We start from the raw sequence: 14,981 nt of genomic DNA on the forward strand, positions 1-14,981 counted from the left end.
ACCACCTCAACATTTTCTTAAAGGGATTGGCGACCTGGTGGTTTTGCTAGTCTTCTTTTATCACTTGAAGACATTGCAGACAGTCTCATGTAGGGATAGGTACCTTTTACATTTGAAACAACACAGTACCAACGCCGGGTGCCTGGCAATCGGCATTGGTACTCAACGGTCCCAAATTTTGGTACTTTTATGTGTTTGTGTGGTGATAGATATTAATTTGTTTTTTTTTAATCTCATAGTTTTTCAATTTAAAACTTGCAATGCTGTGTTCATGTCCAGTATAGAAAATCACCTACTCTTCCACTCCCTTACAGTCATAAGGATGGGTTAAGGCATTGAAACATGTACTGTTTGATTTTACTCAAATTAGTTCTGGGTACTACGAACAGAATTCAGTGTGTACTCATAAAAGTACCAAATGTGGTACCCATCCCTAGTCTCACGACAAACGTTCAATATGTTATGATTTGCTTTGCTGTCAGCCCGGCCTCCTTCAAGGTAGCAATCTGGTCTCACTCACCATTTGATACCATACTCAACACTCACTAAGAATAAACATATAAACTTGGGCACATCAAAAGATATGATTCTTGAGGGAAACGATACAAACTCTTAAGCTTCTAGGACGAAAGCTAAGTGAACACAATGGAGAAATATGATGGGTAAAAAGAGGATTCCAGGTCATGTTTGTGACATATTTTATTTGTTTGTTTATATATTTTTTCTTTAAGTTGCCTCACTGATTTTTCAATAACGTGATGACTTAATTGTTAAAAAGTTAAATCAATGTTCAGGCTTACAGAGTTCCAATAACATTGTGAGCTGATATTTCACTTCAAACATTACGCAGACTTATAAAGGACATAACTCAAGCTACTTCTATCAGACTAAACTTTACACAAAATTTATTTGGTGCAAAATGTTAGCCAGTGATAACATGCTACCTAATATATTTAACATGGTCAACACACATGCAAGTTATCTGCAATTTGCCGTTCTGTAAGCATGTATCAACACCAGTACTCCTAAGTCCTCACACCACTGATAGCCTGCAGTAAACTGTGTAATGTGCATATCATCTCTCACTCCACATGGACCATTAACTTTGTACAGATTCTTCAGATTTTCCAAAAATAACAGTACAAAGAAGACTGCACCCATTACCCATGGCCCTGTCACTATCATTTTAATAACCACTGTTAAAAAAAAAGGAATCAAAGTAAAGTAAGTGCTATGGATCATATTGTAGTCATCGTCACAGTGCACTGTGCTCCCATTTTAAAATAAGTTGTAGAAATTCACTGGCTCTTCTTCCTCCTCTTCCTCCAGCTGAGCATCCTGACAGAAGGATGGAGGGATGAGGAGCTGAGGGTCTGTGATCCCAATGACATTGTTGTAAAAGCTAGAGGTAAAAGAAAAGAAAATGAAACCAGCTGTTAGGACAAGCTTTGGATTTAACGCTAGGCTAATCTTAAGCTAGCTTTTTCCTCACTATTTTTTTGCAGGTTAACATCTTAATGCTAATGCTAGTTTAACCAGGCACAGCTTACAAACAAGTATACCTCCATTCCCTACATACTGGAAAACCACACCTCAGGATGAAATAGCATCTGTTATTTGTACTTGTTTACATCTGGGTTGTATGATGCAATCTATGACAGGCATTTTGTACCTCCAGTTATAGGAATGCTGACATGTGTAAACCTGGAGCTCATAAAAGTGATGGTGTTCAGTCCTCTGATCTACTAAACGTGCACATCCAAGGCAGTCACCATATCAGAAAATCTGCTTTCAATAACTTTTGGTTTAACAAGAAACCATCAAAGAGGTGGAGTCGAGGCTGCAGTCTTGATACCTCAGAAACGACCATAATGCATCCACAAGTTGGTCATATCTGCCAGTTATATTTACTTTTTAGCCTTAGTAAAATTAAAACTATGACAAAATTATTCAATCCCTGTAGTTATACGAATTAACATTTATTGTACTAGACCAATAGTCTGCAACCTTTACTTTCACAAGTTCACAAACAAAGACAAAAAATGTATAGAATTCTTAAGATAGTAAAAATCTATTCAATAATTATCTAAATGAGAAGCACTTTATGACCCTCTTGAAAATGAGAGGGTCCATCTCAAGGGGCTATCCATCCATCCCAAATTGTACAGGTGATGTCTTAGTTTTTTGTTTGAAGTAAATTTGCAACTAATTTTTAAATGATAAAAATTTTTTAAGTATCATAAAGTTAGCAAAATTTATTAAGTGTGAATAAGTTGCATAATTTGCAAAAAATGCAAAAATTAAAGAAATAGCAAAACTTAAAAAAAAGAAGAAATTTAAGAAATGTGTCAAAATTTGCTAATTCCAAAGTTTTGAATATCAAAAATTGGCTAAATTTAAAAAGTTTAAAGAAGAAAAATAAAAAAAAAATCAAAAAGTTTGCTTAATTAAAAATAATAATAATAATAATAAAAATAAATAAAATTGCAATAAAAAATGGAATCAAAATAATTTGCAAAAATTTGCAGAAATTCCAAGAATCTTGAAGTTTGCACCATCTTTTAAAAAATTGAAAGTTTATTACATACTTAGTTTAGCTATATGTTGATGCATGCCTGTTTGTGCTTGTCATGTGCCTCCACTGACCTGGTAATCATCCATCCTGTTCTTTCGGTGTGAAACAGAGAGCTGACTGGAATGCATCCAAACTCGGTGACAGTGCTCATGTACTTTGCTACAAAAACAAGAAGTGGATCACAAGTTAGATGAAGCAACACAACCGGACAGGCTGGTTTCATGAAAAACAAAAGCAGAGATTAGACGGAAGAATCACAGAGTCATGTGCTACAGGACACCACATGACTTTGCAATTTCACCTCTACTGTGACTTTACCTTTTCCCCTCTTTAGCTGCATTTCCCCAGCCCAGGTGTTGACCAGGAGCCCCTGTCCTGGTCCAGAGGAGCTTCCCAACACCGCCTGCCCCAGCAGGGTGGAGTTTTTCGGGACCTCCAACGGATGGAATTCTGTACAAAGGGTTTTCTTGCAACATGTGCGGTTCTTGGGGTTGATCTTATACACAACACCCTGAAAGAGAGGATTATACCACTTAGCAACATAGCCTTAAAATATTATCACTTCATGTGTATTTCCCTGATACATATGTTGTCATTGCCTGTTTGTAGAGCAGGAGCATGTCCAGGTGGAAGGTCTTATTGTTGTAGAAGCCAAATTCTCTGAGGCGGATTCGCTGACCCAGGGCATCGTAGGTGTACTTTGCAAAGGCCAACAGCTTCTCACTTGCAGTGGACTTGAAAATTAAAAATAAAAATAAAAACTCATCTGAAAGTTTTCCTGTTAAAGGTTTTTTTTTATTTTTATTTTTTTTAACAATTATCACTGCACTCACAACTAGACATGTTTACACAATCACATCCGTGCTTGTCTTGAGAATTTAAATCTTACCACAGAGAGCGCTCCAGACATCAGAGGTGGGGATGCTGAAAAGATAAATTTATTTATCACAAATGGAGCAAATACAATGTACGTCACAGCAGTGTTTGGGTTGCCACACAATATTTTTGCATAAATACTGAAGAGGAAATAATAATAAGAATCACTGGCAGGTAGAGTTTAGAGGAATAAATCAGGATAAAAAGCTTTCTCTGTTCTGTACTCACTGCATTGCTGTGGCCGCCCGGCCAGGCAGCCTGCTGTCAGGCACACCAACAGGACAAACAGTCTCATTCTGGCTGATGGTAGTTATGACACTCTCCCCTGCACACAGAGAGAACTATGCTGTTACCCAGGAGAGCTCACTTCCTTATAAACAAGCTGGGTGGCTCCCAATCTGCCTGCACTGCCTGGTTTTGTTTGAGCTCTCAGGAGCTTAACAACACGCAGCTTCATAAACATCATGATGTCATCTGATGCACTGTTAGGTATCAGCTGGTTCTTCGTATTTAAACTGGACCTTATTGGCTCCTTTCGGCACATTTATGCTCTCTTTTTTTAATCTTTGAGCAATATCATATGACAGGTAGGTAATCTTCCTAATATCAGCAGAACTCTAATGTTGCACAAGAACTCCCCCAAAGTCCAAGATTTAAGGCACTCTCCCCTGTGACAAAGCTGGCCTGTGTTAACACCTGTGTTAACACCTGTGTTAACACCTGGAACATGGGTCAAACTAGAAAATTAGATTAAGATTTCATTGAACATGTTTCTTATCATATTTGAGATGTATGATTTGAAAATACATGTATTTATTCATTTATTGGTTTCTAAGGGATGAAAACAACATAATTCTGTGTTTGTACTGGTGTCGTGCACTTACACTGACACCATGATCAAAGTTTTAAGACCAGTTGAAAAAATGCACAACTTTTGGATCACAAGAGGTTCTCAGTAGAGGTTCAAAATGCAATTGCAAATGCAAATAGTAATAATCACTTTATTGTTTTGTCTTGTTTTTTAATTGGTTTAAAAGGAACAGTGAACATTTGTGACTTCTCCACCATATTTTTATTGGAAACAAACAAACAAACAAACAAAAAACAAAACAAACAAACAAAAATAAAAACAGAGTTGTGAAACATTTAGCCTCATGTTCAGGACTAGAGTATGATTTAGGGAAAGATGAAGATTTTTGTCTGTTATTTAACTGTGATTAACGTGTTCACTCTTACAGCCTGCAATTCATGGAAAGCCATTAATGAGCTACTCTTTGGGAAGTATGTCACATGCAGTATAGCATTATAAAAATGCACTCATTTGTTAAAAAAGCAAACGGCAGCCAAAATAAATTATCATTATTATTATTATTATTGTTGTTATTATTATTATTATTATTATTATTATTATTATTATTATTATTATTATTATTATTATTATTATTATTATTATTATTATTATTATTATTATTATTATAACAATAATAACAAGAACAAGAACAACAATAATAATGATGATAATAATAAAAAGTTCCAATATAGCTACACTGCGTTGATCCAGGTGTTGGACAGGGGACCCAGGACATCAGTTACCAGCCGCCCAGGACCCCAGTCTGCTCTGTTACGCTCTGCTTACCACAACACCAGCTGCCCCACACTACTGCCAAGAAACCAGCTCAGACATAGCCCCGCAGAGAGATCCAAGATAAAAAAAAAAAAAAAAAAAAAAAAAAAACTCCAGCCAGTCAGCCTTACTCACCACTGTCAGACCCAGGACCTCAAGGCACATATCTCTGAAGACTGAGAGGTAAGGAGCTAGAAGTGGGATGAACTACAGCTGTCACTTACCTTGAAACTAGATAATTCATTACATAGTTAAAATATGTAATAAACTTGACTGAAAAACTTAAACAGACAAATTCAGATACTAAAAACAATCACTCAGTCATAGCGTCAAACTGCTAGGACATGTAAGCAGCCATCTTGGATGATGGAAGTTGATTCCAGCTATATTTGATATAGCATTAGGACTTCATGATGACCCAAGATACCACCCCTGCCTCAGTCACCTGCACTTGCTCAAGTCACTGTTCTCCTGGAGTTTGTGATTACCACTGATCAAATTCATAATCTACATTATGTTACTACAAGGTCTTTTGTTAGATTTCAGTTGATCATCTCTCAGTCTCTGTATTGAGCACAAACAAAATGCATTTTCAAGGTGTTTCAGGAACCTTATTTTGTATTTACATAGAACATTTCTGTTTTTTTCTTCTTCTTTTTTTTTTAATTTAGTAATGTGTGACAGCCAGTCTCTACACTCTATTCTTGTCATGCTGTCAGATGGTATATGCTGTCATTACGTGTGTGAAAGAAACAAAGGAAGTGTGTTTTTAGGTATTTCTTTTCACTTTTATTGATGAATTATAAGGTCACATGCATTGACAGATAGATCGAATGGCTGGCTGAAGCTTTGCTGTTAATAAAGATGATTTTACTCTGAACACATCCACCTGCAGGATTCAAAGTGTTTGGCAGTAAGAAAATATTTATATATCCGTTACCTTAAACTCTAGTGCTTGACATTCAGGTATAAAAGTGAAACTCATACAGTACAGAATCTTCAAATGTGGTTAAATTTGCTCAAACTAAAGGCTCACAGCTCAGTAAATATTCCAGCTGAAAAAATGTCCAGAATGAAGCTCTGATTCAGTGGCTCAGTTTGATTTCTAGAAATCTTACAGAGGGTTGGACTCATCAGTTTCAGGAGCTCCTTTAATATTCTTATGGAGCAAACTAAGGAGGTTAACTGTCTCCTGGTCAGCTGCTGCGTCTGAGCCCGGGCAGAAGGACGGAGGGTTGAGCAGACCGGGGTCTGAAATCCCGATGACGTTGTTGAAGTAGCTGAAGAACAGAAGAACATTATCAAGATGAGAAAAAGTACTACTAGAAGATAAAATTCCAACATCACAGCTTCTTTCCAAAAGATCTGCATGTTTCATAAAGCCCATGTGGCATTTGATGAGTTAAGCTTTGAGGTATTTCTGATTGATAAGCTTTGACCATGTCGACCTGCCTACCAGGATTAGAACTTCCCAAGCATTAAGGGAAAAAACTGATCGGTTAATCTCTGAGCCCAATTTTTGAAAAATGTGCGCTGAAGTGTCATCTCAGGAGCCAAACATGCTTGAGGGCCCTCCTGGTTTTGCTGGTTTAAACACATGCTAAGGTGATCTCTTTGGAGGGAAAACGCCATCTGTGTAGTTTTTCTGTTTTAAGGCTATACAGTACAATATGCTGTTTGTAAAACATATGAACACAAAGTGCCCTCTGCAGTGGTTGTGTGTGCCTTTTTTGCCCCTGGCCTTCAAAAAAAAAAAAAAAAGTGTTCCCCACTGGTATCAGGAATTTTTCAAGTTGACTTGTTCTAAAAGTCAGAACAGACACAAAATAGTGTGATCCAGACTTTCAAATTTTGTTTCGTTCAACCAATGATAACTTCCCCTGTTTTAAAAAGTCTATCACAAGTCCACTGATATTTCTGACAGGCAGAAATTTGTTTCTGTTGCTGATGTTTATGTAAACTGACCTGAATAACACCCATCCAAACTCCTTGGTCTGGACTGCAAGGCTGACTGGAATACATCCGAACTCAGTGACAGTGCTCATGTACTTTCCTGCAGGGTCAGACATAAAAAATGGATAATTACAATCTACAACATGAAAAATCAGAGCTGAGACAGTTTTATCCACTTCATGCCCTCTGACCTCCTACACCAGGCACAGCTCCCATCCAACTGTTGACCAGAAGTCCTTGTCCAGGTCCTGTTGAGCTCCCAAGGACAACTTGACCCAGCAGAAAGGCACCATCTGGGATGCCAAAAGGCACAAAGTCTGCCTCCACGGGACTAACTGTGCAGGTTCTGTTGTTGTCGAAGATCTGATACATCACATGCTGGTGGGTGGAGGTTGTGAGGACAGGTGAGCTGTTATTTCATTTACACATTTTAACATTTCACATTTATATAATTTAGATTGAGAGTTTTCAATCTGAACTCAACTTTGAACCAGTTTTTAAAAACATACAATACTTCCTCTTACTTTGTACCTTTCTATTCTTATTTCCCTTTCTGTGGACTACTGCAGAACTCAACCACAAGATTGAAAAAAAAAATAACTGTTTTCTTTTCCTACTATTTTTTGAAGAACTCTGGAATTATTTATTCTCAATTTGTGATGTCACTGAGTGGGAATACTCCTTAAAGCCCACCAGATTTCCCATTTCAAATTGAGAGACACATTTCTAACTCAATGATAACTACTTTGAGGCATTACAGCAATGGAGAAGGCTTCTAGAGAGAAAAAAACAATAGCTGTATTATGTATTATTTTATTTAAAAAAATCAAAAAACAAATAAACAAAAAAAAAAAACAAGTACATTTTGTTGGCACGACTGACTGATTATCTTATTCCCTAAAGGGGCAAGTCAGTCATTTATTTAGATTTGTCACATGAATGTGAAATATTGAACCTTTTAACATATTTCCACTAGATATAAGACAAAAACAGTTCCTTATTGTTTGTATTTTATACATTAGTCATATATCATACAGTTAGAGTTTCTTATTCTTGTTTCAATTTGACTTTATATCAAAATGTTGACAGTAAAATTCTGTAAATTAGGCCATAACTTAGTTTTTCTTCAAAATACAAGAAATTGTATTTAAAGTTCTTCCTCATAACAATAGTAAATTATTTTATTAAGATAAAACCTTTGATTTCTACTTTTTTAACTCTGAAAATGTATGTAAAAATGATGATTTACTTTACTTACCTCTCTGTAGAGGACGAGGATGTCACTGGTGAAAGTCTTGTTTTCAGAGGAGGCAACTTCAAAGAGTCTCAGTCGTTGTCCCAGTGCATCATACAGGAATTTGGCATAGACCCACATTTCTTCATTCTGTGTGGACTGGAGAAAAAACAGAGTTAAAGTTTCCTCTCTGTGCATTCTCTGATTGAGCGTTCTGATGCAGCCACATGGGGCTCACAGAGACTCTAAAAACATAAACACTCACCACAGTCAGCGCCCCACTCAGCAGAGGAGGACTCTCTGTGAGGAAGAAGATGTGGAATTAAAACACATCTGCTAACACATCTGTACCAGTACCAAGACATCATATACTCACAGAAGTCTTAGAATCAAAGCCATCTTCTGGTGCTGTTTACTTACTGCATGGTTGAGGTTTCTGGGCCAAGCAGCTTGCCAGTACGAACCCTAACACCACAATGAGTCTCATGTTTTCTGTCTAAGCGAGAGCTCTCAGGAAGCCACAAACACTCTGCTCCTGTGGGGTGGGATCACCTTCTTATATAAGGACCCCCTCAGCTGGAGAGTAACAAGTCCTGCTTCCTGGTTTTCTTTTCCACCCTGTAGGTGTCAAAAAGACAGTCTTCTGCTGTCAGGCCAAGATAAAAAGGCTGTTAGGGCCAGTTCTGCTCCTTAGAGGTTCTTTCTTCACTCTGCGTAAAAAATCCAGGTCAGAGTCTTTGTGAAGCTTACAGGAGGTTGTGTAGTTAATAGTACTCAGTGGGCCAGGGGTGAGGAATGCTGTTTGTGCTCATAGCAGATGGAGGAGAGAAACTCTGAAGTGGATTTTTAGTGGCTCACTTGGGTTCATAATTCCGTTAGGGATGTGACTGCAACATGATGAGCAGGTGTGTAAAAGCCACACACACCCACAAAAAGATGTGTACACACTCACAAATTCATTTCTACGCCATGGTTTGGTTTTTATTGTCTCAAGTTTTTAATAGTGTGAATGTAGTTGTTTTATCACCATGTCTTTCACCAGCGACTCTGTGTCCCTCTTCCTGCTCTGCTTTGCTTCATGTGACAGCTTACAGTTAATAATGATATGTCGACACAAGCCTCTAAACAAAACAGTCCATGAGTAAAAGAACTGACAGTTTTTTTCCCCTGTTATTAAAGTCTGAAACAGCACTGCAGTAGGTGTTAAAAGAGCTTATTTACAACACCTTGTAAAATCAGCCTTTTTTTAAACATTCACAGGTCAAGCTTCAAAGTCAAATCACCAAACATAAAATATCCTGAGTCTCAATTAGTGATGCTTCAAATTGAAAATGTTAGCAGTAAGATTTATGTCGTAAAAAACAACTCGAAAGCTTTGATTGGATGGTTCAAATTGATTTATTACAAATGTTGTAAAAATTGGACACTGGTTGACAGAAACTTTAATTCTTTCGAATGAATGAGCTGAAGAAGTCCACTGGCTCCTCTTCGGACTTCAGGTCTACACTTGTGCAGAAGGATGGCGGGTTGAGCTTACCGGGGTCAGAAATCCCAATGACGTTGTCGAAGTATCTAGTGAACAGAGAGTGAGAATCAAGGCCCCTGTCTAAAATCTGAACTCTCTAAAACATACAATAAGGAGGTGGATTTTGCTTCTTTCATGAAGGTAAACTGAAGCTTTGACTTGAATTAAACCAGAAATACTGGACAAACAGAGGCCAAGGCTTTACAGAGATGATTTTCAAAACCAGTAGGTAATGTCCTCTACAGTCTATGGACCTGTGCCACACTCCTAGTTTTGTTTTGAAGAATTAAAGTCATAAATGTAAACTGACCTTGTCAACAGCCACCCATAGTCTGGAGTCTGGTAGGAAAAGGTGACAGGGACACATCCAAACTCAGTCACCGTGGTGAGGTACTTTCCTGTAGGTCAGACATGAAAAGAGATTCAGTGTTTCAGGATTAAAGAAATGATTGGATGTGACATTTCTAACATTAACATCCTCTTTGACCTCCTTTGTTAGGCAGCTCTCCGTGCCAGGTGTTGACCAGGAGTCCCTCTCCAGGTCTAGATGAGTCCCCCAGGACAACCTGGCCCACCAAGGATGCATCTCCTGGGACACCCGAGGGGATGAAGTCTGCCTTCAGAGGTGCTTTCTTGCAGGTCTTGTCTTTGTCATTGATCTCATACATGACTTGCTGTTGGATTTAGATCATATAATCAGTTCAGGGAGTTTTGAAGCATTTGTGCTCATCATGCATCATGAACAACAGGTGTTTGTTAAGAATACAGTGTTGTTGATATTGAATAATTATGATAATAATAATAGTAATATTCACACACACATCCTTCAACCTGGATTCCAGTAATGTAGTGATGCCTCAGATGCACCAACTTTCCTCTTAAGGATATTTGAGAGCTTTAAGGGTGACATTTTTTAAGCTTTAAATATGTTCACTAGGCCTTCCTCCTGCCCATGTTTGCCACAGCCTGGCACACTGCATGTGATGATGATGATGATGGGCAGCTTAACAGTCTGACAAATATGAAACCTAAATTCTTGCAGTTGCCCCCGGTGGCTTGCTGTACAACAAGTAATCTGTATTAGTTTAACAATAACATAAATTTGAATTGGAAAACTAATATCAATAAAAAACTTAGGTTACAACATTTATTCATTTATTTCACAAGAGCATCTGGCCCTCACAGGGCCTGCTGAAAAATCTTTGGCCTTTGAACGAGAAAATAATGACATGAGATATATGATCTCTTTATTAATATCCTGTTACTCAGTTGGTTATTGTTATTGGAAATTCATGACTCATGCCTTTTCCAAGTAAAAGTCTGAGTCTATGAGGTTATATTTGTGCCATCAGAAACTAAATTTGAATTAAAATATTGAACACCATAGTACAGGATATCACCCACCCATACAATACATTATCCCACTACCCTCAGGGCGCAGGTACAGAACTATCAAGTTCAGAAGGGCTCGCCTGGGAAAAGCCTGATCCCCTCAGCCATAGCTGCCTTGAACAACAGGCCCCGCTGACCTGTCCACAGCTCATATTGTACAATTGCTGTTGCTGTTGTAATGTCTGTTGTTGTCTGTTTGAGGTGCAATGTTTGTTGTTGTTGTTGTTGTTGTTAGTCTGTAATATACAGTCAGTGGAAATGAATTTCCCCTCCGGGGACCAATAAATCTAAATCTAAATCTAAATCTAAATCTAAATCTAAATCTAAATCTAAATCTAAATCTAATGGAATTTAATGTTTTGAAATTAAATTTATTTTTTCAATTTATTTATTTTTTTCAATTGAATCTGAACTAGTATTTTACCTATGAAAATTCAACTCTATTTATACCTTAAATTCAAAATACAGAAAAATTCAACTTTATTTATACTTTCAATTAAAAAAACCTAACCTTAACCTAACCCTAACCCTAACCCTTATTTTAAATCAAATTCAGTTTCTGGTGGCACAAATACGATAATAAGAGTAAGATAAGAGTCCTACTCTCTGTCATTTAAATCCAAATGCAGCTGATGCTCGAGTCTGAGTACAAGTACATATCTTCAGCTTGACCCCAGTCTTAGTCCTGGACTCGAATACAGCACCACAAGGTTATTAGTGTGAGGTCTTTCCAGTTTAGCATCACTGTCTTGTTGATGCCGTTACCAAATGACCTGCTCTTCATGTTAATAATTTGCACAGAAGGCAGCCCTTACAGTTATACAATTACTGAACATTTTCCCACTCATTAGTGTAAATAAACATCTCTGGTGTACATGTGATTGATTTAGTCACCTCTCTGTAGAGCAGAAGAATATCTTCGGTGAAAGTCTGATTGTCCAGTGTGCCCCTTTCAAAAAGCCGTATCCGCTGTCCAATGGCATCGTACAGGTATTTACCGAGGACGAACAGCTTCTCATTCTGTGAGGACTACAGGAAAAAGAACAGGGTCAATCTAGATCTGTTTTTTTTGAGTCTATCCATGCCTTGTACGTGCGCTCTGATGCTGCATCATTAAAAGACTCACCACCATGAGCCCCCCGGTCATCAGGGGAGGACTTTCTGTGATGGGGAGAAAAAAATGTGTGGCGTTAACGACATGTAAGACATTAAAATACCATCACATGCAACTTTTGATGCATAAACACAACACTTAGTTGTTAAGTTGATCTTAAGAATCTGTTAAAGCATACATCTCTCCCATTTTGTGCTCAGTGGACCCAACAGGATTGCTCAATTACTTGGCTGAGCCAGCAACAAAATTTCTCAAATACAAACTTTCTCAAGCTTCCCGTCCAAGCTTTTACTGGTACACATGTTGATTAATATTACATGGAAATGTAATCCCACTCTCTGCTTTGTCGCCACACTATTCCTGTCTTCCTGTGAATGTTCCCTTAAACAGCCTCTTTACTGGAAGAGATCCCTCCAGCCTCAAGTGACCTCCCAAAGCTTCAGTGAATCCCAGAAACCGTGTTGAGAAATCCAAGAATTACATTAGGAGAAAATACAAACCACTTTGTGTAACTGTACTTACTGCACGGGTGAGGCTTCTGGGCCAGGCAGCCCACCAGAAGACACGCCAACACGACAAAGAGTCTCATGTTTTTGAGTGCAGGCAGTCACAAACCCTGCTGCTGTGGAGTGGAAACGTTCTTATATAAATACAGCACAGGCATCCTGCCTCCAGATATAAGCTCTTCCTTATGGTTTTATTTCCTATCCTATGAGTGTCATAAAAGTTGTGTTAACTGCCCATAACACATGAAATCAAAGCCTGTCTCTTTTTCTTCTACTTGTGGTGCGCTAAATCAGAGTTAATGTTTCTTTGTGTTTATTATGTCTGCGTAGAGTTGTGTAATTATCAGTGCAGTGAGTCAGAGGTGAAGATTTCTGTTTGTGTACACAGAAGGTGAAAGGCTGATATACTCAGACGTGTGTCTAGTGAACCACAGAGGCGGCACACATGGTCTCATGTTTCCCTGAATGACATCACTGTCATATGATGTGCAGGTGAGTGACCGGGCTCATCAGATCACCTGATTGTCCAACACTTGTGACTTCACTGTGCAAACAGTCCTGACCTTAACCTGTGATTTAGATTTTAATCTCCAAAGATTGTACATAGCCTATTATTGTTGACTGAGGTCTGAAACTTTCTTTGTTTGCAGACAGGCGTTATGAAAAGGGTGAAAAGAAGAGTGATGCTCTGTTCTTTCCAATGATAACAAATATGGTTTTAAAGTTGAAGAGGTAGTTTAGTTTTTCTTCTTTAACTTTCAGTCATTTATAATTAATTAATTTATTCTCTTAATCAATCTTCAGTTCCTTATAATACTTTCATTTCATTACAATTTATTTTACTGCATTATAGTTTCATTTAGATCTATGATTAGCATCCCATTATTTTGACTTTTTTCCGCCCTTTTTTTGTGGCATAATTTTGATTTAGAATCTCATAACTTAAGTTATTAATTGTACCTTATGTAATAATTTAAGGCCTCTAATAATTTATATTTATCACATAATTTCAAATTGTAAAACTCATAACTTCAACTTTTTGTCTTATCCTTATTCCAACTCAGTATCTCGTAAATTTGACTTTTATCCTCGTTTTGTGACTTTACTTTTTATTTGGGAAAGTTTCCTTTTTTGTTTTTGATTATCGATTTATCTTTTTATTTTTAAGTACCTAACAGACATTATGCAAGGATGGGGATCTTTTTATAGATTTTATTTTCCTTTATTGAATTTTTATGTCAGTACAGCTAGGATATAGTTAAGAGTTATACTTAACCAAAAAAATATATAATGAAAAGTAAACTAAGTTACATGGATATTAGGTCGAGTTAAGTGAAGCTATGAACCATCTTAATTTCACCTAACCTTCATTCCTACTGTCAGGTGATTCATGCAGTGTTCCTGTTAAAGATTAATCCAGTCATGCTTAGAAAAGGCTGTAATATATCATCAAACACATTCACTAAAAGACCAAACAAACAGGTTTTTATTGAGTATTTTATTCATTATAGCACCAATAGAACTGATTCTTTTTTCTATTTGAAAACAAGATCAGTTTTTAGTCGCTCAAGCATGTACAAAAATCAATTGAACACCTTATTCTTATGATTTAAATAACATTAAAGTTTATAATTTAAACAACATCAATGAAAAAGAAAGGAAATTCATAGTTTTAACATAGTTTTTCATGAAATGCTGCAAATTCAGAACAAAGATCATCCAGTTTTAGGAAGATTTTTTTCAACACATATTTAAAAATCTAATACCATCTGTCTTTAAAAACTCATTGAGTTTCAGTTAGGTCCAGTATGTGAGTGAGTGTGTGAGTGACTGTGTCTGTGTGTGCACCCTACTTCTCCTAAAGGTGTGTGAAGTTTAAATGTTCTGTACTGACTCACCTTAAGAGGTGATAAGACATTCATTCAGTGGTTTCTCTTGTTATGCAGGAGGTGTGTAAATCTGCAGAAGCTCCACAAAAACTGTCTGCTTAATCTGCATTCCACTCCGACTCTGAGCAGAGAGCTCTTTATAAATCTGAGCTTTTCTGTTTGTTTCAGGCATCCCTGGTGACCACTGTGCTTTAATTTAAGAGCGTTTTGTTGGTCTCTCTGGGAGTTCAGTTTCTGGTCTGGTGCTCAGCAGCACATTGGGTTACTTTACTCTCAGTAATTTTTATGCATGG

At 37.3% G+C, this 14,981-nt stretch overlaps 2 protein-coding genes across 4 annotated transcripts; both read right to left on the bottom strand.

Annotated features, from left to right (window-relative positions):
- Positions 1 to 1,263: 1,263 nt before the first annotated feature.
- On the bottom strand, positions 1,264 to 9,034 carry LOC141784487 (uncharacterized). Its single transcript, XM_074662324.1, has 12 exons — positions 8,683 to 9,034; positions 8,528 to 8,562; positions 8,287 to 8,421; positions 7,220 to 7,406; positions 7,041 to 7,128; positions 6,192 to 6,355; positions 3,680 to 3,751; positions 3,465 to 3,499; positions 3,175 to 3,309; positions 2,894 to 3,086; positions 2,647 to 2,734; positions 1,264 to 1,402 (listed from the first exon to the last, which is right to left on the bottom strand). Exons 1-12 carry the CDS (start codon positions 8,747 to 8,749, stop codon positions 1,279 to 1,281), a joined length of 1,323 nt encoding a protein of 440 aa, XP_074518425.1. The 5' UTR covers positions 8,750 to 9,034; the 3' UTR covers positions 1,264 to 1,278.
- Positions 9,035 to 9,694: 660 nt separating this feature from the next.
- LOC141811270 (ependymin-like) lies at positions 9,695 to 14,833 on the bottom strand. Of its 3 annotated transcripts, none has more exons than XM_074699262.1 (7): positions 14,698 to 14,810; positions 12,816 to 12,915; positions 12,306 to 12,340; positions 12,074 to 12,208; positions 10,275 to 10,461; positions 10,098 to 10,185; positions 9,695 to 9,834 (listed from the first exon to the last, which is right to left on the bottom strand). In XM_074699262.1, the coding sequence occupies exons 2-7, from the start codon at positions 12,880 to 12,882 to the stop codon at positions 9,705 to 9,707; spliced, it is 642 nt and encodes a 213-aa protein (XP_074555363.1). In that variant the 5' UTR covers positions 12,883 to 12,915; positions 14,698 to 14,810; the 3' UTR covers positions 9,695 to 9,704. The 3 variants fall into 3 exon arrangements, with proteins under 3 accessions (XP_074555363.1, XP_074555364.1, XP_074555365.1); XM_074699263.1 differs by having other exon boundaries at positions 12,816 to 12,912; positions 14,698 to 14,804; XM_074699264.1 differs by lacking the exon at positions 12,816 to 12,915 and having other exon boundaries at positions 14,698 to 14,833.
- Between the last annotated feature and the right edge of the window lie 148 nt (positions 14,834 to 14,981).

The sequence above is a fragment of the Halichoeres trimaculatus genome, unplaced genomic scaffold (assembly GCF_033239565.1).
Source record: "Halichoeres trimaculatus isolate MK-OKI-2021-1 unplaced genomic scaffold, fHalTri1.1 fHalTri1_scaffold_22, whole genome shotgun sequence".
In the NCBI taxonomy this organism is placed as follows: Eukaryota; Metazoa; Chordata; class Actinopteri; order Labriformes; family Labridae; genus Halichoeres; species Halichoeres trimaculatus.